At 44.3% G+C, this 27,795-nt stretch overlaps 1 protein-coding gene across 1 annotated transcript in view; it reads left to right on the forward strand.

Moving 5' to 3' along the window:
* Positions 1 to 27,795, forward strand: part of LOC121008178 (probable S-adenosylmethionine-dependent methyltransferase CRG1) — a 163,267-nt gene that overhangs the window by 40,074 nt on the left and 95,398 nt on the right. The window contains exons 2-4 of the mRNA XM_040440572.1: positions 26,116 to 26,279; positions 26,371 to 26,584; positions 26,963 to 27,066. Coding sequence (XP_040296506.1) covers positions 26,116 to 26,279; positions 26,371 to 26,584; positions 26,963 to 27,066 — 482 coding nt within the window. The remainder of the gene's footprint in view (positions 1 to 26,115; positions 26,280 to 26,370; positions 26,585 to 26,962; positions 27,067 to 27,795) is intronic.

A 27,795-nucleotide genomic window follows, 5' to 3' on the forward strand; every position in this document is an offset into this window, starting at 1 on the left:
GTGAGGGCTTACAGGTGAGCGAACCCCATAAAACATTGGAGGTGAGGGCCTACAGCTGAGCAGACCGTATGAAACATTGGAGGTGAGGGCCTACAGCTGAGCAGACCATATGAAACATTGTAGTGAAAGCCTACAGCTGAGCAGACTCTATGAAACATTGGAGGTGAGGGCCTGCAGCCGAGCAGACCGTATAAAACATTGGAGGTGAGGGCCTACAGCTGAGCAGACCGTATGAAACATTGGAGGTGAGACCCTAAAGCTGAGCAGACCGTATGAAACATTGGAGTGAGGGCATACAGCTGAGCAGACCGTATGAAACATTGGAGTGAGGGCCTACAGCTGAGCAGACCGCATGTAACATTGGAGTGAGGGCCTACAGCTGAGCAGACCGTATGAAACATTGGAATGAGGGCCTACAGCTGAGCAGACTGTATGAAACATTGTAGTGAGAGCCTACAGCTGAGCATACCTTATGCAACATTGGAGGTGAGGGCCTACAGCTAAGCAGACCGTATGAAACATTGGAGGTGAGGGCCTACAGGTGAGCGAACCCCATAAAACATTGGAGGTGAGGGCCTACAGCTGAGCAGACCGTATGAAACATTGGAGGTGAGAGCCTACAGCTGAGCAGACCGTATGAAACATTGGAGTGAGGGCCTACAGCTGAGCAGACCGTATGAAACATTGGAGTGAGGGCCTACAGCTGAGCAGACCGTATGAAACATTGGAATGAGGGCCTATAGCTGAGCAGACTGTATGAAACATTGTAGTGAGAGCCTACAGCTGAGCATACCGTATGAAACATTGGAGGTGAGGGCCTATAGGTGAGCGAACCCCATAAAACATTGGAGGTGAGGGCCTACAGCTGAGCAGACCGTATGAAACATTGTAGTGGAAGCCTACAGCTGAGCATACCGTATGAAACATTGGAGGTGAGGGCCTACAGCTGAGCAGATCGTATGAAACATTGGAGATGAGGGCCTAATGTTGAGCGAACCCCATAAAACATTGGAGTTGAGGGCCTACAGCTGAGCAGACCATATGAAACATTGGAGGTGAGGGCCTACAGCTGAGCAGACCGTATGAAACATTGTAGTGAAAGCCTACAGATGAGCATACCGTATGAAACATTGGAGGTGAGGGCCTACAACTGGGCAGACCGTATAAAACATTGGGTTCGAGGGCCTACAGCTGAGTAGACCGTATGAAACATTGGAGATGAGGGCCTACAGCTGAGAAGACCGTATGAAACATTGGAGTGAGGGCCTACAGCTGAGCAGACCGTATGAAACATTGGAGTGAGGGCCTACAGCTGAGCAGACTGTATGAAACATTGGAATGAGGGCCTACAGCTGAGCAGACCGTATGAAACACTGGAGTGAGGGCCTACAGGTGAGCGAACCCCATAAAACATTGGAGGTGAGGGCCTACAGCTGAGCAGACCGTATGAAACATTGGAGGTGAGGGCCTACAGGTGAGCGAACTGCATAAAACATTGGAGGTGAGTGCCTACAGCTGAGCAGATTGTATGAAACATTGGAGTGAGGGCCTACAGCTGAGCAGACCGTATGAAACATTGGAGGTGAGAGCCTACAGGTGAGCGAACCCCATAAAACATTGGAGGTGAGGGCCTACAGCTGAGCAGACCGTATGAAACATTGGAGGTGAGAGCCTACAGCTGAGCAGACCGTATGAAACATTGGAGTGAGGGCATACAGCTGAGCAGACCGTATGAAACATTGGAGTGAGGGCCTACAGCTGAGCAGACCGCATGAAACATTGGAGTGAGGGCCTACAGCTGAGCAGACCGTATGAAACATTGGAATGAGGGCCTACAGCTGAGCAGACTGTATGAAACATTGTAGTGAGAGCCTACAGCTGAGCATACCTTATGCAACATTGGAGGTGAGGGCCTACAGCTAAGCAGACCGTATGAAACATTGGAGGTGAGGGCCTACAGGGGAGCGAACCCCATAAAACATTGGAGGTGAGGGCCTACAGCTGAGCAGACCGTATGAAACATTGGAGTGAGGGCCTACAGCTGAGCAGACCGTATGAAACATTGTAGTGAGAGCCTACAGCTGAGCATACCGTATAAAACATTGGAGGTGAGGGCTTACAGCTGAGCATACCGTATAAAACATTGGAGTGAGGGCCTACAGGTGAGCGAACCCCATAAAACATTGGAGGTGAGGGCCTACAGCTTCGCAGACCGTATGAAACATTGGAGATGAGGGTCTACAGCTGAGCAAACCGTATGAAACATTGGAGTGAGGGCATATATACTGTATGGAACAGTAGGAGGAGGAGGATGAGTACACAAGATTCAAACATATACCCTTTTTTGGAGGTGAAAAGGGTGCATCTGAATTTTGTGGATTGAGTACATTGTAAAGCATACATTTAAATTGCATGTTTGTTCCTAATTAGCTCAGCGTTCCTCTGGTGGAGTGAAAAAGTCAGGGGCAATCCAGGCCTTGTTCATTTTTATCTGAGTCAACCTGTCAGCATTGCCAGTGGACAAGCGGATGCGCTTATCTGTTATGATGCCACCAGCAGCACTAAATAAACGCTCAGACAAAACGCTGGCGGCAGGGCAGGCCAACACCTCCAAGGCGTAGAGCGCAAGTTCGTGCCATGTGTCCAACTTGGACACCCAGTAGTTATATGGCACTGAGGGATCATTTAGGACTCTGACACGGTCTGCTATGTATTCCTTCCACGATTTTCCAAAACTTTTCCCTCTTTGTACCACTAGGCTGTGCTTAACGGTGAGGTTGCTGGCAGTGTGTCATGAAAGTGTCCTATGCCTTGGAGAGTGTTGCCCTGCCTTTGTTGAAACTGCTGTGTGTTCTCACTGTCTCCCTTCCCCGATTGGGTAAGGAAGTACGGACTCTGCCGCCAGCGTTGTCAGATGGAAAATTCTGGCGCAATCTTTCAACAAGTGTCTTCTGGTATTGCACCATTTTACTCGTCCTCTCCACCACAGGAATGAGAGATGAGAAGTTTTCTTTGTAGTGGGGGTCGAGAAGGGTGAACACCCAGTAATCGTGCTGAGTAGACGAATTGTGAGTGGTCTGGGTATCACCCTGTGAGATGTCCTCCCCCAGTTCCTCGTCTGACACAGTAGTCACAGCAGTGGGATGGTTACGCTGATAATAGCGTTATCGCCACTAACCATCTGTGTGGATTCTTCAAAGTTTTTTAAAACCTCACACAGGTCTGACATCAATGCCCACTACTCGCTTGTGAATAGTGGCAGTTGACTTGAAAGACGACGACTATGTTGCAGCTGGTATTCCACAACTGCCCTCTGCTGCTCACAAAGCCTGGCCAACATGTGAAACGTAGAGCTCACGTCACACAACAGTCGGTGAGCTGGAAGCCGCTAGCGCTGCTGCAGCGTTGACAGGCCAGCTGAAGCTGTGGACGACTTGCGGAAATGGGTACACTCGCGGTGCGCCTTCACTAGTAGCTCTGGCAAATTAGGGTATGTTTTGATAAACCGCTGAACCACTAAGTTTAAGACGTGGGCTAGGCATGGGATGTGCGTCAGGTTGCCGAGCTCCAAAGCCGCCACCAAGTTACGGCCATTGTCAGACGAAACCATGCCTGGTTGTAGGTTGAGTGGAGAGAGCCACAGCTCAGTCTGGTCCGTTATACCCTGCCAAAGCTCTGCTTTGGCAGGGGTATAGCTCTGTTTGTCCCCTAAGCAGATCAGCTTCAGCATGGCCTGTTGACGCTTACCGACAGCAGTGCTACACTGCTTTCAGCTAGTGACTGATGGCTGATGGCTGCTGGAGGTGGAAGTGGAGGAGGATGAGGCAGAAGAGGAGGAGAAGTGGGGGTTTTAGCCAGTAACATAGCTGCTTGCGGAGACCCTGATGGACGTAGGGCCCGCAATCCTGGGCATGGGTAGCACCTGTGCCATTCCAGGGTACGACTCACTCCCGGCCTCCACCACATTCACCCAGTGTGCGGTCAGGGAAATGTAGCGTCCCTGGCCATCAGCACTTGTCCATGTGTTCGTGGTTAAGTGGACCTTCCCAGTAACTGCGTTGGTCAGGGCACGGGTGATGTTCTGGGACACATGCTGGTGTAAGGTGGGCACGGCACACCGTGAAAAAAAGTGACGGCTGGGGACTGCGTACCGAGGGACCGCGGCCGACATCAGGCTGTGGAAGGCCTCAGTATCCCCAAGCCTATATGGCAACATTTCAAGGGCCAGTAATTTTGAAAGTTGGCAATTAAGTGCTATGGCCTGTGGGTGGGTGGGTATTTGCGCTTGCGTTCAAATGACTGTGGTATAGACATTTGGACACTGCACTGGTACAGGGAAGAGGATGTTGTTGCTGCTGGTTCATTCGAAAGTCCAGGTGCAGGGCGAGAGGCATCCGGGCCTGCATCTTGGACAGGGGATTGGACAGCACGTAACACAGAGGAAGAGGAGGCAGTGGTGTGACCCGCAGACCCAGATTGTGGACCCTGGCGTTCGGCCCACTTAGTTGGGTGCTTGGATGCCATGTGGCGGATCATGCTGGTGGTGGTGAGGTTGCTAGTGTTCATGCCTCGGCTCATTTTGGTACTGCACAGGTTGCAAACTACCAATCTTTTGTCCTCTGCACTTTCCTCAAAAAAGCGCCTGTCACGAGGGTGTCAAGAGCCACGCCTGACTCGGTTATACCCGGGGTCAGGAAGTCGCAGCGGGTGGCTGCGCGCTCTATGTAGAAACATAGTGCTGTTTCTTTATGGTAGCTTTCTGGGTTTGCCTTGCAACCCTTTTTGGCTCACTCAGGGATCCGTAGCTCCTTCTCCTCAGCTGTTTCTTGTCCAGAACTCCCAACCTTTTTATATTCCCCTCTCACACTTCTCTGGTTGCCAGATATAGAGCTTCCTGCCTGGACTTCTATACTGACCCACTGGAGCTGTGTAACTGTGTTCCCTGGTTGTTGTTCCAGAGTGTTACCCTCCGGATCCCTGTGGGCCTTGGTGGTCTGCTGTTGTCGCCCACCTGGGATTATATGTTTTGTCTGTATTGTCTGTCCTCTCCTTGGTGTTTTCCTTTAGTGTCAGTGGTGCGGACTAGTGATCCCACCGCCCCGTTCACTACACAGGGCTCATCTTAGGGAAAGCCAGGGTTTAGGCATGTGATCGGCGTACGGGTGAGGAACCCGTCTAGGGACGTCAGGGCAGTCAGGTGCCAGCCGCAAGGTGAGTCAGGGGTCACCACCTTTCCCTCTCCCTTGGACAGGGCCTTCCCATTTCCCTCCCTTTGCGTGACGCCGGTCATTACAGCGCCATACTGCAGAACACCTACCCATTGCTAAGGTTGATTTACGCATAGGGGTGATCGGTGTAACGGTTGCGGGACTGTTTGGTGTGGGCCGACGTCTCCCTTTTTGCAACCCCACTGCCTCTTCCAGCCTGTTGCGGTGCTGCGGATCCCTCCCCCTCTGTACTTGCTGTCCTCACTCGGCTTTTCACCTTCCCATGTTGGGTCAATGACCTCATCGTCCAACACCTCCTCTTCCACTTCCTCACTCTGATCATCCTCCTGTCTTGACCTAACCACAGCGTCAGTGATTGACAACTGTGTCTCATCGTCATCCACCTCATGAACTGATGATTGACATTCACCACCATCATCTTCTTGAGACTGTGAAGGCTCAAGAGGTTGGGAATCAGGGCACAATATCTCAGGTCCCTCTTCAAGCATGCTGGCCACGAGGGCCAAATCTAATAGTAGGGCTGAAAAGAGCTCCTGGGAATATCCGAGTGTGGGATCACTCGTTTGGCAGGCCTCTTCATGGTGGGAGGAAGGATGATCTGAGCGAGGAGTTGGCTGACCAGACTCTTGGCTACAGAGACTGGACTTGGTGGAAGAGAGGGTGGTGCTTAGCCAACTGGAAGCATTATCATCAGCAAGCCAACCGACCAACTGTTCGCACTGGTCTGACTTGGACAGTGTTGTCGTGCGCCGCCTAGCTAAGTTGGACATGAAGCTGGGTACGGTTTTATTTTTTATTTTTTTGGTGCACTGGCAGCAGGCACAGTTTGATTGCGCCCAGTGCCACGACCTCTGCTTGAACCATCAGCATCACGCCCACTTCCCCGTCCCTTAGTGCTGGCCTTTCTTCATATTTATGGAGTTTTTACTGGTTGTGACGCAGTTTTTTTTACTGTCCACAAAAGACAGTTTTCAGATACAGGGCAGGCAGATACAGAAAAGCACAGATTTTGGACAGTATTTTACCCACAGATTATTGTAATCTGCAGTACAAACACTGTTTTATGATGTTGTTTATATTTATGACTACAGTCATGTCCATAAATATTGGGACATGGACACAATTCAATTTTTTTTGGCTCTATACACCACCACAATGGATTTGAAATGAAATGAACAAGATGTGCTTTAACTGCAGACTGTGAGCTTTAATTTGAGGGAATTTACATCCAAATCAGGTGAACGGTGTAGGAATTACAACAGTTTTCATATGTGCCTCCCACTTGTTATGGGACCAAAAGTAATGGGACAGAATAATAATCATAAATCAAACTTTCACTTTTTAATACTTAGTTGCAAATCCTTTGCAGTCAATTACAGCCGGAAGTCTGGAACGCATAGACATCACCAGACACCGGGTTTCATCCCTGGTGATGCTCTGCCAGGCCTTTACTGCAACTGTCTTAAGTTCCTGCTTGTTCTTGGGGCATTTTCTCTTCAGTTTTGTCTTCAGCAAGTGAAATGCATGCTCAATCGGATTCAGGTCAGGTGATTGACTTGGCCATTGCTTAACATTCCACTTCTTTCCCTTAAAAAACTCTTTGGTTGCTTTTGTAGTATGCTTTGGGTCATTGTCCATCTGCACTGTGAAGTGCCGTCCAATGAGTTCTGAAGCATTTGGCTGAATATGAGCAGATAATATTGCCCAAAACACTTCAGAATTCATCCTGCTGCTTTTGTCAGCAGTCACATCATCAATAAATACAAGAGAACCAGTTCCATTGGCAGCCATACATGCCCACGCCATGACACTACCACCACCATGCTTCACTGATGAGGTGGTATGCTTAGGATCATGAGCAGTTCCTTTCCTTCTCCATACTCTTCTCTTCCCATCACTCTGGTACAAGTTAATCTTGGTCTCATCTGTCCATAGGATGTTGTTCCAGAACTGTGAAGGCTTTTTTAGATGTCGTTTGGCAAACTCTAATCTGGCCTTCCTGTTTTTGAGGCTCACCAATGGTTTACATCTTGTGGTGAACCCTCTGTATTCACTCTGGTGAAGTCTTCTCTTGATTGTTGACTTTGACACACATACACCTACCTCCTGGAAAGTGTTATTGATCTGGCCAACTGTTGTGAAGGGTGTTTTCTTCACCAGAGAAAGAATTCTTCGGTCATCCTCCACAGTTATTTTCCGTGGTCTTCCGGGTCTTTTGGTGTTACTGAGCTCACCAGTGCATTCCTTCTTTTTAAGAATGTTCCAAACAGTTGTTTTGGCCACACCTAATTTTTCTGCTATCTCTCTGATGGGTTTGTTGTGTTTTCTTCAGCCTAATGATGGCTTGCTTCACTGATAGTGACAGCTCTTTGGATCTCATCTTGAGAGTTGACAGCAACAGATTCCAAATGCAAATAGCACACTTGAAATGAACTCTGGACCTTTTATCTGCTCACTGTAATTGGGATAATGAGGGAATAACACACACCTGGCCATGGAACAGCTGAGAAGCCAATTGTCCCATTACTTTTGGGACCTTAACAAGTGGGAGGCACATATGCAAACTGTTGTAATTCCTACACTGTTCAACTAATTTGGATGTAAATACCCTCAAATTAAAGCTGATAGTCTGCAGTTAAAGCACATCTTGTTTGTTGTGTCAATGTCCCAATATTTATGGACCTGACTGTATATTATTCCCAATATTTGGGATTGAACACTCAGATGGTGTAGAAATGCAATGCGCTGTGATAAACGGTTTCTACTGCAGACAACAAAACTGTGTGCAGATTCAGTGAAATTTGTATATATATTGATTTTCACTTTTTCCCAATATATGGGATTGAAGCACTCAGATGGTATAGAAATGCAATGCGCTGCGATTAATGGTTTCTACCGCAGACAACAAAACTGTGTGCAGATTCAGTGAAATTTCTATATATATTGATTTTTACTTTTTCCCAATATATGGGATTGAACACTCAGATGGTATAGAAATGCAATGTACTGCGTTAAACGGTTTCTGCCGCAGACAACAAAAACTGGATGCTGTTTTCACTAATATTCTTCCTATCTATGCCCCTGATACACAGAAGGTATTGCACAGATGTCTGAAGTCACTGCAGACACCTTCTATTAAGATAGCCAATGAAGCGATTTTTATTTTTGTAAATAAAATTAAAAAAAAGTGCAAATCTGCACTTTAAATTGCTGCCAACACACACAGTAGTCCTTAAAAGGACTTTTGGGTCTTTGAAACGTGTTTAAAATGAGTAATTTGAGATCAAATTCTGTCTACACTCTCTGTCCCTTCCTAACAGCAGCTCTCCCTGACTCGCAATGAGCCGAACCTGCGTGACCGGGTGCTATACATGCACATGTAGTACTCGGCCGAGCGATTGGATCTGCCGAGCATAGCGATGCTCGTGCCGAACCGGTACTCGGCCGAGCATGCTCGCTCATCACTAATAACCACCAAATATTCTTTGAAAGTTTTGTTAGAACCTGATTTAACCTTTTAAGTTGGGTGAATCATATAATAGTAAACCATTATCAATGTTGTATTAATAATGTCAGCATAGTAGACAGGGAAACACACTTACACAGTGAGTTCTAACTTGCACCCAACCCGCTGTCCCTGACTACTGCCTACTTGCAGAGCAAGCCCTAAGCGGCAAGTCCACAACTGGTCGACCATCCCTATGCTGGAGTCCCAGGATTAAAACCTGATCGGTCATGATTTGGCGCTCTATTAGTCAAAACACTAACAGTGTTTGGGCTTATGCACATGACCGTATGTATTTTGCGGACATCTGTGTTCATTCAGTATTTTGCGGAACTGAACAGCCGGCCCCTAATAGAACAGTACTATCCTTGTGCATAATGCAGACAATAATAGGACACGGAATGCACACAGAGTAACTTCCTTTTTTTTTTGCGGACCCATTGAAATGAATAGTTGTGCATACGGTCCTAAAAAAAAAAAACAGAACGGACACGGAAAGAAAATACGTTCATGTGCATGAACCCTTTGGGGAATAGACAGCTGAACGCTTTCATGGGACAGTGTGGAGATGCTCGGTGACACTGCTGGTGTGCTGTCATATCCTCTCTTTGCAGGGAGCCAGGAGGCCCTGTTACTCGAGAGGGGGATGAAGAGGCCCAGACCGCAGCAGAAGAGGGAGCAGGAGGAGCCCTAGATCTTTCGTGGTTTTTCAGGTGTTTACTCCACTGCAGCTCGTGCCTTGCATTTAGATGCCTGGTCATGCAGGTGGTGCTCAGGTTTAGAACATTTATGCCTCGCTTCAGGCTGACTGCACAGTGTGCTAACCACCGTGTCTTGCAGAAATTCTTAAAAATATCAGACCACTATCCGGCGCTGCAGGCATAGAAATCAGTCCTTGAGGTAAGTAAGATTCTTTTTATTATAGTCAACGCGTTTCAAGGGCAAAAGGCCCCCTTCGTCAGGACAATATACAGAATGAAGATACACTTGTAATCAGGTTATTTAAAACGCTGTTTTGGCGGGTTAAAAAGGGGGAGGTTCAGGGGGTGGGGTGGGTGTTTTTAGTATAATGAACCTGTTTGCCGATATCTTCTAGTGATCTGCGGCAATAGATGTTAGGTGCCTGACACTTACTGTGAACATCAGCGCAGTGTCCGACACTTACTGTGATGTGCAGGTGGTCTGATTGCATACAAGTTTCAACCTTAGGTTTCACAATACACATATTGATATATTTTGATACATTTGATACATTGTATGAACATATTTGCTGTTACTTAAGATGATGTGTTCAGGGTTACAGCGGCACTGCTGACTCCGCACTAGGTCAGCACCGCAGTGAACATTGTTCCTTCCTATAGAGCTGAGGGCATATCGTGCTCCCCTCTTTTATTACACAGCGGCTGGCCTGTCAGTTATTCTTGCAGGATCTCCCGGCTCCTCCTGCCTGCTGTATCATTCAGCGCTGCCTGATCTCTCAGACCAAGACCCTCAACGTCCACAGATCGGTATGATAGGGCGCTGGTGTTCATATTTGCTTAGTTCTCTATGTTAAATTTTTGCAGTCGCTCCTAGGATATATCGATTAGGGGGCTCTGAAACTACCAGAACGCCAGAATGCAATATATGCAGTCGCTCCTAGGATATACCAATTAGGGGGTTCTGAATCCTTGTTCCCAAGGGTTGCCATGATCTGAGTATGTGTGGCAAATGAGGTATCTTCATTTCTTTACATATATATATATATATATATATATATATATATATATATACACATATATATATATATATATATATATATATATATATACACATATATATATATACACACATACATACATAAAACCCCCAGGCCATGAGGTGCACTTATCATCATAAGCCGGCCATTTATATAAGGTGCAGGGGTATAAATAATACAGTTTAAAACCCTTTATGACCAGCTGTGGTCTCTTTGGTGAAATGGGTAAATTCTATTCGATTTAAAAGAGTAAAAGGAACTCTTATAAAGTGCAAGATGTGATTAAATTATAAAATATAAAATATATATATATAGAGAGAATAAAGATATATATAGAATAAAAATAAAAATAAAATAAAAATAGAGACATCTGTTGGTATTACAATCATGGCTATCAATATAGTCCCAAAACTATCATTATGTCCCAGTAATTATAATGAGATGGATCTCAAGATCTCTAGCTGATCCCTTATTTGTGGGTATGATAGATGTATTACAATAGGGCAGGGTTGTATGACATATTTTCTGGTGCGCATATATCAGGATACGTTCAATGGGACCAGACATATCGATATACATATATATATATTTTGTAGTCCAATATATATAAAAGTCAATAGGATAATGACTAGTATGGGGAAATTAATAATGATAAAAATAATAATAAAAAATATATAATAAAAATAAGATGGATAATAAATACATATAAATGGTGCATACATGACTACGTCCGTATATAAATATTGCATAGGTGTTGTGGTGTATATTCACCATGCTTCCATTATTATATTATTAGCCCTAGTTCTTTGTGATGTTAACCAGATATATGTCTCTCTATACAAACGTGTGTAGGGATACATACACGCGCACACACGGACATGACACATAGAAGCTATACACATCATAGGATGGCAGAGTCCGACCCAAAGTCCAATAAACACACTCATACCAATACTACTAAAACAGACGAACCCGCAAACGTCTCCAGACCGTGCCAGGAGAATGGCAATATAATCCAGGATCCCACCCACACTCATACCACTACCTCTAGTTTTATACCAAACACTAAAACGGTGGAGACAGATGAATTCCTAGAAAGATTTAGAGCCCTAAAATCTAAGTATTTTGAATACAAATCCAAACATAACCTATCCCATCATGAGACACCACACAGTACTCAAAAAACCTCACCCACACCCACATCCACAAACACGATTATAGGATCCCCCCTCTTTGGAACCCCTTCACATCCCAATAACACATCCCACACAGTTTCCCCCGTACAGGACCCATGCGACACACGTAACCTTCTGGACTACACTGTACACCTCTCTCCGACCCCGAGTTCTCATAATTACCCATTGATTGACATTGAGGAACATATATCTGTCATAGATAATACAGCACCAGGTTCCAATGCTTTTGTACCCTTTCTAAACCACGCCAGACAGTCCCACACACCAAGTGTCTCTTTTTTAGGGGCAAAGACATATCCCCCCCACCCCCCTGTAAAACCAAATGTACCGATCACCCAGTATTTCCCAAAAATAAAAAGAAAACTAGAACACGAGGAAAGAGAGGAGGACAACACCAAAAAAGGAAGAGTTGTATAAAGAAACATGAGCCCCCCCATCCCCGTTGGAGAAATACCTACGGTGAAAATATTCAATTTATCCACACATACGCTCACAGCACATGAAAATAACCTTTTACAAAAAGGATTGTCTTTTTGCCCTCAAAATCAGGTCGACTCTCTAGGCCTATTCATGGATATCCAGAAATTCAGGCGCAATCTAATGATTAAGAGACATTTTGATGTAAAGAAGAACAAACCACCCCCCCAAAAAACAAGAGAGACATCGGTCAGCGATAAGGATAAGGAGACCATAGGAAACAATGGAGAAATCCAACAAATGGAAACATACAACTATAAACATATTGAGGTCCGACCCAAATCCAACTTTTTCCCACTGTATAGTCAGGGACACTGTATCCCGACCTTTTTTGATCTTGTATATCCACAGACCTGAAGAAACTGGCCAATGGAACAAAAACTGATAAAACCTATACATCCAAAGGGAATTTAACACACCATGAACGCAGAGCATTAGATGCACTAAAAAAGAATGATGAATTGATCATTCGACCTGCGGATAAGGGAGGGGGACTGGTCATACAGAATTATGATGACTATGAAAAAGAGGCACAAAACATTCTCAGTGACACCACCTATTATGAACGTATTCCATATTATCCATTTCCTGAAACTACAAAGAAACTAAATTCCCTTGTAAAAAATGCATATGAGAAAGGGTACATAAATAAAAAAGAACGTAATTTTCTGTCCCCCAAAACACCATGCACCCAATATTTTTACCATTTACCCAAAATACACAAAAATATACAAAACCCACCCGGCAGACCCATCGTATCCAATACAAAATGCGCGACCAGTAATTTATCACAGTTTATGGATATATACTTACAACCATATGTAAAGAAATTACCAAGCTACTTGCACGATTCAAGCCAACTCATCCGAGAATTAAAACAAATAGAGTGGAAAGATACATATGGCCTACTTACCATGGATGTGACAGCCCTCTATTCCAATATCGTACACGACATAGGAATAGAATGTGTAAAAACAACACTAGAAAAAGATGATACGCTAACATCACCCCAAATAGAATTTCTTCTGGAGAGCCTACGCTTTATCCTCCAGAATAACTATTTCATATACCATAATACGGTCTACCATCAGCGCAAAGGAACCGCCATGGGGACGCGAGTAGCGCCGGCGTTCGCAAACCTATTTATGGGGGAATTTGAGGAAAAATTTATCACCAACCAGAGTGTCACAAACAGATCGTGTATTATAAAAGATATATCGATGACTTGTTCATTATCTGGGATGGGAATGAAGATATGGCAAAAATTTTCTGCAGCTCCCTCAATAACACCAACTGGGGAATTTCCTTCACTCCAAATTACAACAAAGTAGAGATAGAATTTTTAGACATCATCATCTCATGCCGCAATAACCGTCTAAGCACGAAAACATACTTCAAAACAGTGGACACCAACAGCTATATCCACTATTCCAGTTTCCATCACAAAAAGTGGCTTCAAAATATACCTTACAGCCAATGCAAAAGGATTAGACGCAACTGCACAAAAAATGAGGACTTTAAAACCCAGACCAAAATTCTTGAAAATAGGTTCCGTGATAAGGGCTACCCCAAAAAATTAGTTCAAGACGCCATAAAAAAGAGCAGCCTACAGTCACAAGAGGAATGCCTATCAATCGCCACTAAACAACAGGATCCTATAGAAATAGTCCGGTTCATTACACAATACAATACATCCAATACACAGATACAAAAAATCCTGAGAAATCACTGGCATATCCTTCTACAAGATCCATATATAGCAAAATACCTACCCACAATACCGAAAATTACATACAGACGAGCACCTACCATAAAAAATATATTAGCCCCAAGCAAACCCAAACAACATACCCAAATGATAGGGGTAGGCGAACCGAGCCGGGGAAAGGAAAAAGGGAGCTATAGGTGCGGAGCTAAGAATTGCCTGTGCTGTAAAATTATCACGCACAAACAAACTTCCTTTACTTCCAATTGCAATGGCACACCATTTCCTATAAAACATCACCTCACTTGCCATTCCACCTACGTCATTTACCTCATTGAATGCGGATGCGGCCTGCAATATGTGGGCCGCACCACCCAAGCCCTCCACTGTCGGGTGAACCAACATAGGTACAATATCCGCAAACAGTATCTGAAACACGGGGTGTCCAGACATTGCGCATCCACACCGGAAAAAGAAAAACACGAGATTAAAATTACCCCAATCGATTTCATACCGGAGAATCCTTTTAACCGCTTTGAAAGACTACAAAAAAGGGAAGTGTATTGGATATACCAATTAGACACACTAAGCCCACGAGGCCTGAACGAAATCAATGAGACCATCCTATGATAAACAATATACATATAGAGGTTAAGGGCTAGCCAACACACATCAATTCGACTTACACGCCCAGACAGGCGCTTATATATGACTGTGTGCGCGTGTATGTATCCCTACACACGTGTGTATAGAGAGACATATATCTGGTTAACATCACAAAGAACTAGGGCTAATAATATAATAATGGATGGAAGCATGGTGAATATACACCACAACACCTATACAATATTTATATACGGACGTAGTCATGTATGCACCATTTATATGTAGTTATTATCCATCTTATTTTTATAATATATTTTTTATTAATATTTTTATCATTATTAATTTCCCCATACTAGTCATTATCCTATTGACTTTTATATATATTGGACTACAAAATATATATATATGTATATCGATATGTCTGGTCCCATTGAACGTATCCTGATATGCGCACCAGAAAATACGTCATACAACCCTGCCCTATTGTAATACATCTATCATACCCACAAATAAGGGATCAGCTAGAGATCTTGAGATCCATCTCATTATAATTACTGGGACATAATGATAGTTTTGGGACTATATTGATAGCCATGATTGTAATACCAACAGATGTCTCTATTTTTATTTTATTTTTATTTTTATTATTATTTTTATTTTTATTTTTGTTTTTATTCTATATATATCTTTATTCTCTCTATATATATATATTTTATATTTTTTAATTTAATCACATCTTGCACTTTATAAGAGTTCCTTTTACTCTTTTAAATCGAATAGAATTTACCCATTTTCCCAAAGAGACCCCAGCAGGTCATAAAGGGTTTTAAACTGTATTATTTATACCCCTGCACCTTATATAAATGGCCGGCTTATGATGATAAGTGCACCTCATGGCCTGGCGGTTTTATGTATGTATGTGTGTATATATATATGTGTATTGTGAAACCTAAGGTTGAAACTTGTATGCAATCAGACCACCTGCACATCACAGTAAGTGTCGGACACTGCGCTGATGTTCACAGTAAGTGTCAGGCACCTAACATCAATTGCCGCAGATCACTAGAAGATATCGGCAAACAGGTTCATTATACTAAAAACACCCACCCCACCCCCTGAACCTCCCCCTTTTTAACCCGCCAAAACAGCATTTTAAATAACCTGATTACAAGTGTATCTTCATTCTGTATATTGTCCTGACGAAGGGGGCCTTTTGCCCTTGAAACGCGTTGACTATAATAAAAAGAATCTTACTTACCTCAAGGACTGATTTCTATGCCTGCAGCGCCGGATAGTGGTCTGATATTTTTAAGAATTTCTGCATACCTATTTCCCTGGAACTTTTGGACAGGAAATGACCCAGGCAGCAGCACGGCATCCCCTAATGCTGGTGGGAAAATATACCAGCTAAGGCACATCCAGCTGTTGTGACTATTCACAACAAAATCCGGTAAGCGCAATACGCACCATAATTTTATATTTTATATAAGGCGGTACCGCACATGAGGCGCTGTGTTTTTTCTTTTCTCCTTTCTAACCACCGTGTCTTGTCATTAGCACACTGCCTGAAGAAATGCTGTGCCAGGGAACTCCTTTGAGCTGGCTTTGGTGTGCTCAGTCCCTCGGCGCGGTGGGCAGTAGCAGGCGTACTGGCTAGGGGCCAGCCACTGTGCTTTTGCACCCTACTCCCTCTTTTGCTGTGCGGCTGGTCCTGTGTGACCACCACCTTTTTCTCCACATCATCTTTTACCCACTCCCCACCCCTGCCCTCCTTGTTGGTCTGCACACTGCAGAAGGCTGGTGAAGTTCGGTTTTGCCGGGTTCAGACGAACTTCAGGTCAAAGTTCGGGTTCGGGACCCGAACTTGACCCGAACACTGAACCCGAACCTGCACCCCATTAAAGTCAATGGGGACCCGAACTTCACTTTATTATTTTTCATTTTAACATGGTTATAACGGAAAATAATAGCATTCTTAAGATAGAATGCTATATAAAATGTCCATTGAGGGGTTAAAATAATAAAAAAAAACTCATCCACTTGATTGCGCAGCCAGTATCTTCTTTCTTCAGGACCTGCAAAAGGACCTGCGATGATGTCACCGCGCTCACCACAAGGTGAGCGCGGTGACGTCATCGCAGGTCCTGCTGAATGAAGATAGAAGGTGACATCATCGCAGGTCCTTTTGCAGGTCCTGAAGAAAGAAGAGGATACCGGTTGCGCGATCAAGTGGACGAAGTGAGTTTTTTAAAATTATTTTAACCCCACAATGGACATTTTATTTAGCATTCTGTAATGGAAAATAATAAAATCACCCGAACACCGAACCCGAACTGCAGTTCGGGTTCGCTTAACCCTAGTTGGCACCTGTGTTTCGTCATCATCCTCAGAGACGTGCTTCAGTGGTCCTCCCATGTCCTCATCCTCAAACATAAGTGGTTGGGCATCAATGCACTCAATCTCTTCCACTTCTGGGGCCAGGCTAGGTGGATGGCCTATGGAACCTCCACCAGCAGAGTCATCAGAAAGCATAAGTGACTGCTGCATGACTTGGGGCTCAGACTGCTTGGCTGATGTGCAAGGGGTTGAGGTGGAAGACGGATGTCCGTGGGCCGACGGTGGCAACTCTGCACTTACAGCAGTGGACTAGCTGGAAGAAATGTGAAAGAACTGGAGGCACTCTCATCCATCCAACCAGAGCAGATCTCATAATACCGCCTCTACTTTTTCTGTCCTCACTAGAGATGGCCTTGCGGTACGCCCGGAGGACGGTTCGCAGCGAACTTTGCTCGTTCAGGATTCGCCAAACATGCGAACATATGGCGATATTCGCGCCCGCCATATTCTTTTACATTGTGAAGAACTTTGACCCATGACACATCCATCAGGTGGTACAGGACAGCCAATTAAAAAGTTTCAGCACATGGACATACCCCCTACCTTATAAATAGACCCGATCTGGCAGCCATTTTACATTCAGTCTTTTGTCAGTGTAGGGAAAGGTTGCTGTGTGGAGCAGGGACAGACTGTTAGGGACAAAAACGCTATCAAATAGGTCCACAAAAGTCCTTTTAAGGACTGGTATAGGTGTAGTATTGATAGGTGTGCAGTACAGAGGGGTGTAATACACTTATAATTTACTTTCTAACATAGAAAACATATTATAGTGGATTTGTATTGTGCAGCAGTGGTGAGCGGTTCTACAGCGATACTGCAGCTACACAGAGTGACAAACGCAATTACAAAAAATAATTATAACTGGTGTGATATACCAGTCGCCCCCCAAAAAAACTGATTGAAGCAGGGGTGTTATATAGTGATGTCGCGAACATAAAATTTTCAGTTCGCGAACAGCGAACGCGAACTTCCGCAAATGTTCGCGAACTGGCGAACCGGGCGAACCGCCATAGACTTCAATAGACAGGCGAATTTTAAAACCCACAGGGACTCTTTCTGGCCACAATAGTGATGAGAAAGTTGTTTCAAGGGGTCTAACACCTGGACTGTGGCATGCCGGAGGGGGATCTATGGCAAAACTCCCATGGAAAATTACGTAGTGGACGCAGAGTCGGGTTTTAATCCATAAAGGGCATAAATCAACTAACATTCCTAAATTGTTTGGAATAACGTGCTTTAAAACATCTAAAAATTAAATGCCTTATTTATCGGCAAGCTACTGTGCCACCCGGTATCAGTGGTTGGCACTGGCAGTGGGCACACTACAGTCAGTAGAAGCGGGCCTGACACACACTGGCAGCAGGCAAGCAACTGAAATTACACTAAAGTGTAAAAATTAAATGCCTTATTTATCGGCAAGCTACTGTGCCACCCGGTATGAGTGGTTGGCACTGGCAGTGGGCACACTACAGTCAGTGGAAGAGGGCCTGACACACTGACTGGCAGCAGGCAAGCAACTGAATTTAGACTACTGTCTAAAAATTAAATGCCTTATTTATCGGCAAGCTACTGTGCCACCCGGTATCAGTGGTTGGCACTGGCAGTGGGCACACTACAGTCAGTGGAAGCGGGCCTGACACACACTGGCAGCAGGCAAGCAACTGAAATTACACTAAAGTGTAAAAATTAAATGCCTTATTTATCGGCAAGCTACTGTGCCACCCGGTATCAGTGGTTGGCACTGGCAGTGGGCACACTACAGTCAGTGGAAGAGGGCCTGACACACACTGGCAGCAGGCAAGCAACTGAATTTAGACTACTGTCTAAAAATTAAATGCCTTATTTATCGGCAAGCTACTGTGCCACCCGGTATCAGTGGTTGGCACTGGCAGTGGGCACACTACAGTCAGTGGAAGCGGGCCTGACACACACTGGCAGCAGGCAAGCAACTGAATTTAGACTACTGTCTAAAAATTAAATGCCTTATTTATCGGCAAGCTACTGTGCCACCCGGTATCAGTGGTTGGCACTGGCAGTGGGCACACTACAGTCAGTGGAAGCGGGCCTGACACACACTGGCAGCAGGCAAGCAACTGAATTTAGACTACTGTCTAAAAATTAAATGCCTTATTTATCGGCAAGCTACTGTGCCACCCGGTATCAGTGGTTGGCACTGGCAGTGGGCACACTACAGTCAGTTGAAGTCGGCCTGACACACACTAGCAGCAGGCAAGCAGCTGAAATTACATTAAAGTGTAAAAATTAAATGCCTTTTTTAAGCAAAGTCCTGTGCCAGCCGGTATGAGTGGTGGGCACTGGCAGTGGGCACACTACAGTCAGTGGAAGTCAGCCTGACACACACTGGCAGGCAACTAACCTTAGATTAAAGTGTAAAAATTAAGTGCCTATTTTTTAAGCAAAGTCCTGTGCCACTCGGTATGACAGGGGTGGGCACTGGCAGTGGGCACACTACAGTCAGTTGAAGTCGGCCTGACACACACTAGCAGCAGGCAAGCAGCTGAAATTACACTAAAGTGTAAAAATTAAATGCCTTTTTTATGCAAAGTCCTGTGCCAGCCGGTATGAGTGGTGGGCACTGGCAGTGGGCACACTACAGTCAGTGGAAGTCAGCCTGACACACACTGGCAGGCAACTAACCTTAGATTAAAGTGTAAAAATTAAGTGCCTATTTTTTAAGCAAAGTCCTGTGCCACTCGGTATGACAGGGGTGGGCACTGGCAGTGGGCACACTACAGTCAGTTGAAGTCGGCCTGACACACACTAGCAGCAGGCAAGCAGCTGAAATTACATTAAAGTGTAAAAATTAAATGCCTTTTTTAAGCAAAGTCCTGTGCCAGCCGGTATGAGTGGTGGGCACTGGCAGTGGGCACACTACAGTCAGTGGAAGTCAGCCTGACACACACTGGCAGGCAACTAACCTTAGATTAAAGTGTAAAAATTAAGTGCCTATTTTTTAAGCAAAGTCCTGTGCCACTCGGTATGACAGGGGTGGGCACTGGCAGTGGGCACACTACAGTCAGTTGAAGTCGGCCTGACACACACTAGCAGCAGGCAAGCAGCTGAAATTACATTAAAGTGTAAAAATTAAATGCCTTTTTTAAGCAAAGTCCTGTGCCAGCCGGTATGAGTGGTGGGCACTGGCAGTGGGCACACTACAGTCAGTGGAAGTCAGCCTGACACACACTGGCAGGCAACTAACCTTAGATTAAAGTGTAAAAATTAAGTGCCTATTTTTTAAGCAAAGTCCTGTGCCACTCGGGATGACAGGGGTGGGCACTGGCAGTGGGCACACTACAGTCAGTTGAAGTCGGCCTGACACACACTGGCAGGCAACTAACCTTAGATTAAAGTGTAAAAATTAAGTGCCTATTTTTTAAGCAAAGTCCTGTGCCACTCGGGATGACAGGGGTGGGCACTGGCAGTGGGCACACTACAGTCAGTTGAAGTCGGCCTGACACACACTGGCAGGCAACTAACCTTAGATTAAAGTGTAAAAATGAAGTGCCTTTTTTTTAAGCAAAGTCCTGTGCCACACGGGATGACAGGGGTGGGCACTGGCAGTGGGCACACTACAGTCAGTTGAAGTCGGCCTGACACACACTAGCAGCAGGCAAGCAGCTGAAATTACACTAAAGTGTAAAAATTAAATGCCTTTTTTATGCAAAGTCCTGTGCCAGCCGGTATGAGTGGTGGGCACTGGCAGTGGGCACACTACAGTCAGTGGAAGTCAGCCTGACACACACTGGCAGGCAACTAACCTTAGATTAAAGTGTAAAAATTAAGTGCCTTTTTTTAAGCAAAGTCCTGTGCCACACGGAATGACAGGGGTGAGCACTGGCAGTGGGCACACTACAGTCTGTGGGCCTGCAGCTCCTCACACACAGGCAGGCCAGGCAACTGCAATATGTATATAAAGGAAAAAAAAAAAGCAGACTAATGTTGCAGCCCTAAAAAGGGCTTTTTGGGGTGCTGTCAGGACGCTGTCCTTACAGCAGAGATCAGATGAGTCTTTCAGGACTGGAGTGGACACTGAATTCACTAGCCTAGCTATCGATTTCCCAATTAAATCAGCAGCAGTTACAGTCTCCCTCCTCTCACTAAGACTGCAGCTTCAGAATGAATCTAAAATGGATGCTGTGCAGGAGGTGGGAGGGTCTGGGAGGGAGGGTATGCTGCTGATTGGCTGGAATGTGTCTGCTGACTGTGAGGTACAGGGTCAAAGTTTGCTCAATGATGATGTATAGGGGGCGGACCGAACATCGCATGTGTTCGCCCGGCAGAGGCGAACGCGAACAAGCTATGTTCGCCGGGAACTGTTCGCCGTCGGATAGTTCGGGCCATCTCTAGTGTTATATACCAATAATATACTTTCTATATAGTGCATTTGGGAACTGCAGCATTTGTTTGCGGTTTTGCTGCATTCCCTCTGCTACACACAGTGACAAACGGTATTAGAAAAAATAATTATAACTGGTGTGCGCATGGGCGTATGTGAAAATTATATTGCCGATATTTTGCATTGAAAAAAATAATGAATGGAGATCGCAAATTCTAATAATACATCTGGTATGTCACTGTCCATGTTGTGGGACTATTTGTGCACTTCTAGTAATTATTTCTTGGCTGCAAATATGAGCTGAAGGTGTTTCAGGTTCACCTGCCATTAAAATGAACGGGACCCGCTGCGAACTTGCGGTTCGAGAACATTTGATCGCGTTCGCACGTTCACGAACTGTCCCGACAGATATTTGTCCATCACTAGTCCTCACCATTCGTACATCGGTACTTGGGCCTACAAAATGACACAGAACGTCCTGTTGCCTGCGGGCACCAGAGGAAGGTGTTTCATTTGAGCACGTAGCTGGCATAGATCAGCCACATCATCTCCCTGCAGCAGGAGCTTCACCAACACCAGCAGCACCACGACCATGGTCACGTCCCTTATTTGTCACCCACAATATTGATAGACAGATGAACAATTGTATTTCTGTGTCACGGGTGCAAAGCAGGTGTATCTCACCCCAAAAAAATGGCTATAGGTCACACACAGAATTAACATTCAGATGAACAATAGTATTTGTGTCACGAGTGTAGAGCCTTATTTTAGACTGCACCCAAAGCCTTATTGCAGACTGCACACACAGCATTTTGCAGACTGTAACCAGAGCATTATTGCAAAGTCTCCCTACAAAGCGGTTTTGCAGACTGCCCCTACACAGCCTTAATGCCGACTGCACCCAGAGCCTTTTTGCCTAATACTGTGCCTCACTCGAGCTGCGTCCTGTATCTACACTATTTAGAGCAGAATGGTGGCGCCAAACATGAATTGGCAGTTATACAGGCTGTGTCACTTGCTGCACCGGCCAATCATAGCCATGGCAATACTAGGCATGACTGTGATGGCTTTGAAGTACCCACAGCTGAAAAGCTTGTTGATTGGCTGTGCTGCAGCCTTTCAACAAACTTTATTCAGCATCTGAACACTGAACACAAACACGGACTTCAGTGACAAAATTCAGTTTCAGGTGCCCGAACCCCCGATGTTTGGTACGAATCTGAACTTTACAGTTCGGGTTCGCTTGTCCCTACTCACTACACACCTTTAAAAATTCTGTGTTGAGTGTAGTTTCCAAAATAGGTTCACTTTTTGGGTACCTCAGGGTGTCTTCAAATGTGACATGGTGCCTGAAAATTATTCCAGTGAAATCTTCCCTTCAAAAAACATATGAATAATCAATATTGAGGTTTATTTGACTAAGGCCTCTTTCACACTTGCGTTGTCCGGATCCGTCGTGCACTCCATTTGCCGGAGGTGCCCGCCGGATCCGTAACAATGCAAGTGAACTGAAAGCATTTGAAGACGGATCCGTCTTCAAAATGCGTTCAGTGTTACTATGGCACCCAGGACGCTATTAAAGTCCTGGCTGCCATAGTAGTAGTGGGGAGCGGGGGAGCAGTATACTTACAGTCCGTGCGGCTCCCCGGGCGCTCCAGAATGACGTCAGAGCGCCCCATGCGCATGGATGACGTGATCCATGCGATCACGTTATCCATGCGCGTGGGGCGCCCTGACGTCACTCTGAAGCGCCCCGGGAGCCGCACGGACGGTAAGTATACTGCTCCCCCGCTCCCCAATACACTTTACCATGGCAAACAGGACTTTAGCGTCCTGGGAAGCCATGGTAACCATTCAGAAAAAGCTAAACGTCGGATCCGGTAATGCGCCGAAACAACGTTTAGCTTAAGGCAGGATCCGGATTAATGCCTTTCAATGGGCATTAATTCCGGATCCGGCCTTGCGGCAAGTGTTCAGGATTTTTGGCCGGAGCAAAAAACGCAGCATGCTGCGGTATTTTCTCCGGCCAAAAAACGTTCCGTTCCGGAACTGAAGACATCCTGATGCATCCTGAACGGATTTCTCTCCATTCAGAATGCATTAGGATAATCCTGATCAGGATTCTTCCGGCATAGAGCCCCGACAACGCAAGTGTGAAAGAGCCCTAACGCAAAGTGTTACTAGAAAATGGATTAAAAAGGAGAACATTTTGAAATGTCACCTTCATTTTCCTTTTAATTCCTGTGGAACACTTAAAGGGCTAATAAAGTTTGCAAATCAGTTTTGAATAATGTGAGGGGTGTAGTTTCTAAAATGTCATTTATGGGTGGTTTCTATGTCGTAAGCCCCACAAAATGACTTCGACTGAGATGGTCTTTTAAAAATTCGGTTTTGCACATTTTCTGGATTTTTTTTTAATTGCTTCTAAAATTTTGAGCCTTCCATCTAACGTTCTAAAAAAATAAAATGACATTTCCAAAATGATGCCAACATAAAGTAGACATATGGGGAATGTTAAATAATAAATATTTTATGAGGTATCACTTTCTGTTTTAAAAGCAGAGAAATTGAAATTTAGAAAATTGCGAATTTTTCAAATTTTTGGGTAAATTTGGGATTTTTTCATAAATAAAGGTGAAATATTTTTACTCAAATTTATGACTATCATGAAGTACAATGTGTCACGAGAAAACAATCTCTGAATGACTTGGATAAATAAAGGCGTTCCAAAGTTATTACCACATAAAGTGAGATATGTCAGTTTTGCAAAATTTGGCCTGGTCAGGAAGGGGGCAAAGGGCCCAGATGGGAAGTGGTTAAAAAATGATGCCAACATAAAGTGTAAATATGGTGAATGTTAAGTAATTATTTTATGGAGTATTGTAGCTCCTCAGATCTTGGGGGTACTACAATTTGTATAAAGTTTGCATTATGTATTTTGTATTGTTTTATTGTTATGACTGTATGCTACAGCAAGATATGTATGGCAAAGGGTTAACAGGGAACAGGGCTAACCACCCTGTTCCTCCCCTCTTGGTAGGGGTGGGCTGGTACTGCTTTCTGCCAGGAGGGGGAGTTTCTGTCCAGAGACGGAGTGGAGTGGAAGCTCAAGTCAGGGCTCCTGCTCTGAATTCTCCCAAGAGATCAATCATTCATCTTCCTCAAGGAATGTCTTGAAATACTAGACAGCAGAGTGAACTGCTATGACCAGCATTAAAGACAGTGCTGCAAGGTGAGGGATTACAGCCAGGACACCCACCACCTAAAACAATACTAAGTCTGTACAACCTAAGTGCTAAACTGCCGCCATCCAACCTTCCTCTGTAATCCTTGCTGGTGCAAGAGAAGATTTGCACTTAGTCTGCTGCCACAGAATGCATTTGAAGTTCTATGTTGCACTTAGTATAAAGACTTTGTTACGTTTAATTCTGGCCTAGTTCTTCAATACTACATTTCCACAGCACCGATACTCAGGGAGTAAGGGCCTGATGGAGTACAACGTTAGGCCTCATTCACACGTACGTGGATTTTCACGGCCCACCCATTGGTTGTTATGATGCCATGCGCTTTGTGCCGCTGTACAGTAATACACTGGTATGATCTATACGAGTGTATTACTGTACAGTGGCGGCGGCACAAAGCGCACGTCGCCATAGCAACCAATGACGCCGTGCGATCAAGCACTCAGCAGAACGGCAGGCCGGGTTTTCACTGACCGTGATCCGTTAAAATCCACGTGTGTGTAAATGAGGCCTTACACTTTATCAGGGCCACTTCTACTCCCATCCTCCACACCAGCTCCTCCAGGGCTTGCTGCAGTATCAGTCTCAAAAGCAGAGAAACTCAAATATTGAAAACTGGTAATTTTTCCTGATTTTCTGTAATTTTTGTATTAAATAAAGATAAAACATTAAGTACAAACATGAAATACAATGTGTTACAAAAAAACCCTCAATCTCTTGAATAAGTAAAAGCATTCCAAAGTTATTACCACATAAAGTGACACATGTCAGATTTGCAAGAAATAGCCAGGGTCAGGATTCAGGAGGATGAAAAATGGCTTGACGGGATTAATGATGCTCATTTGTGTAAACAGACATTTCTTTACAAATGTGCCCTAATGTTCTCAAATGAAAATACAATGTATGGAAGTGGACAGACACAAACCAAATGACAATTGTATGTACCATTTACTGCTGTCATTATAATAAACATAATGTGGGAGATTTATGCACCAACATTTGTAAAAAAAAAAATGGCTTACCTGCTGGGCACCACATATATTAAAGGGATTGTCTACATTCAATTAAAACTTTTCCAATAGTAAATGTGATAAAGTAATAGAAGGAAGAATTGATACTCACCATTTTTCTTCCCTGCCTAATCCAGCATTGTGCTCTGGTCCTACACCGATGAAGTCATCTTCTTGGCAGCAGCAGTGATGTCCCATGCACAACACACTATGTCAAAGGGCAACCAATCACTGCCTCAGCAGAGTACTACACACATGTGCTGAAGCAGTGATTGGCTGCAGTGGTGATGTCGGGTGTGCGGGATGTCACTGCTGCACCCAGGAAAGCAAACACTGATGGGGAGGATTGTAGGACAGGCAGGGGCAAAAACTGATATCACTTCTTTTGCATACAGTATTTACTGTTACTGGCAAAGTTTTAATATTGGACAACCTCTTGAAATGTGTTATTTGCTAAATTGTGGCATGAGGTAAGATAATAGATGGGATAAACCCTCAGCCTAGATAGTCTGAAGGTGAGTCGGATTGATCATCCTGCATCAACAAATGTGATTCATCTGTTGCATTTTTTGACTACACCTGATTAGTAAAACTGCCCCAATGTGTTTAGCAAAATTTTTACCTTTACAAAATATCCTCTTCCCTTCTCTACAGACAAATGGGCAGCCCCTTGAAATGCTGGTGGATGTTGGCTGTGGGACTGGACGCTACATTTTACCTCTAGCTCCTCACTTTGAGAAGGTCCTGGGAATAGACATTAGTGAATCCCAAATAAATGTGGCTAAACAAAGTACATTCGCAAACAATGTGTCATACATGTGAGTACTGAGCTGGAATTACTAGTTCTAGTAATATAATGAGAGGATTAGATGGCCTCAGTCACCCTGAGAATCTCTCTTCTGTCTATAGGGTGGCTTCAGCGGAGAAGATACCTGTGAAGAATGATTCTGTGGACCTGGTGCATGCCGGACTTGCTGCACATTGGTTCACAATAGACAAGTTTCTCAATGAGTCAGTTCGAGTACTGAAGACAAATGGATGCCTGGCTTTACATGCTTTTTATCCAGCCACTGAGATTGAATACAAGGATTTGTCACGTGATCTGAGCGCAGTAATGTCAGAGGTAACATGCTGATGAATATTAGTGATAACGCAGATATAATTTGTACATCTTTTTTGTGTATACTAGAATTCTGTGCTTTATTTGTATATGGAGTCAGGATTCTTGGGCCCATCAGAGCAATTAATTCTGAGGGTACATCCTCCACCTATACAGAACATGTGTCCATGTTTAATTACAATCTGTTATCATAGGTTGTGCATTATATCAATAAGGTCTAACAGGTTATTTGTGAATGACACCAATGAGGTTTTATTGTAGCTTTGGAGACCTGATATATTGTGTCAGGGCCTTGGCTCACTAAAGGATTGCGGGTCAGTCCAACCCTCATGAAAGTCATCATTCAATTAATTTTTTTATTATTGATTTTATTTTTTGCAGGTATGGGATACTTTGCTCCAGCATATTCCAAAAAGCATAATACAGCACCTGTTTTCCCAGTTCCAAAGTATATACGAGGCTATTCCACTAAAGGACAAGGAATTGTAAGTTTTTACATAATTAATGCAGAGATGAGTGAACCTTTTGTGATTCGGTTTGATTCAAGTTTGGCAACATTTTCAAAAAGTTTGTTTTGGACCCAAATCGATTCTCCCCAATCCAAAGTTGCTCCAATTGCCCTAAAAATTGTTATATGGCTCCATCTAATCTCCTAGGAAAATGTTAATTTTGTAAAAATTTTTATGATTTATTTTTTCTCCCAACCCCCCACCTCCCTTAACTCTTGAATGCAATGACAGCAATAGTAAATCATGTCTGAATGACTGACTGACATACATAGCTATGGGTAAACGCATGGTTGATGATGTTAACAGCTTATTTAAAAACACACTGCACCATCACATATGTTATACTTTTTCATAATAGAAAAGCTTAAAAAAATTATCCTTTATTGGGTGCAGATAATGATTAAAAACAACTACGGTGTTATGAGAAATTACGTTTTAATGGGGGAAGAATGCCTGCCCATATGACACGCACAAGTGTTACTTGTCAGAAGAGAAAGTGGTTTGTTGGGAACAGGTATCCAAAAATTATGTGTTAATGGGGGCAGAATGCTTGCCTGTATCTATACATGCACTCTGCGTCTGGAGGAAAGAAGGTTTGTACACAAACATAGAAGAGGATTCTTTACGGTAAGAGCAGTGAGACTATGGAACTCTCTGCCTGAGGAGGTGGTGATGGTGAGTAAAATAAAATAATTCAAGAGGGGC

The sequence above is a fragment of the Bufo bufo genome, chromosome 7 (assembly GCF_905171765.1).
Source record: "Bufo bufo chromosome 7, aBufBuf1.1, whole genome shotgun sequence".
Classification (NCBI taxonomy): domain Eukaryota; kingdom Metazoa; phylum Chordata; class Amphibia; order Anura; family Bufonidae; genus Bufo; species Bufo bufo.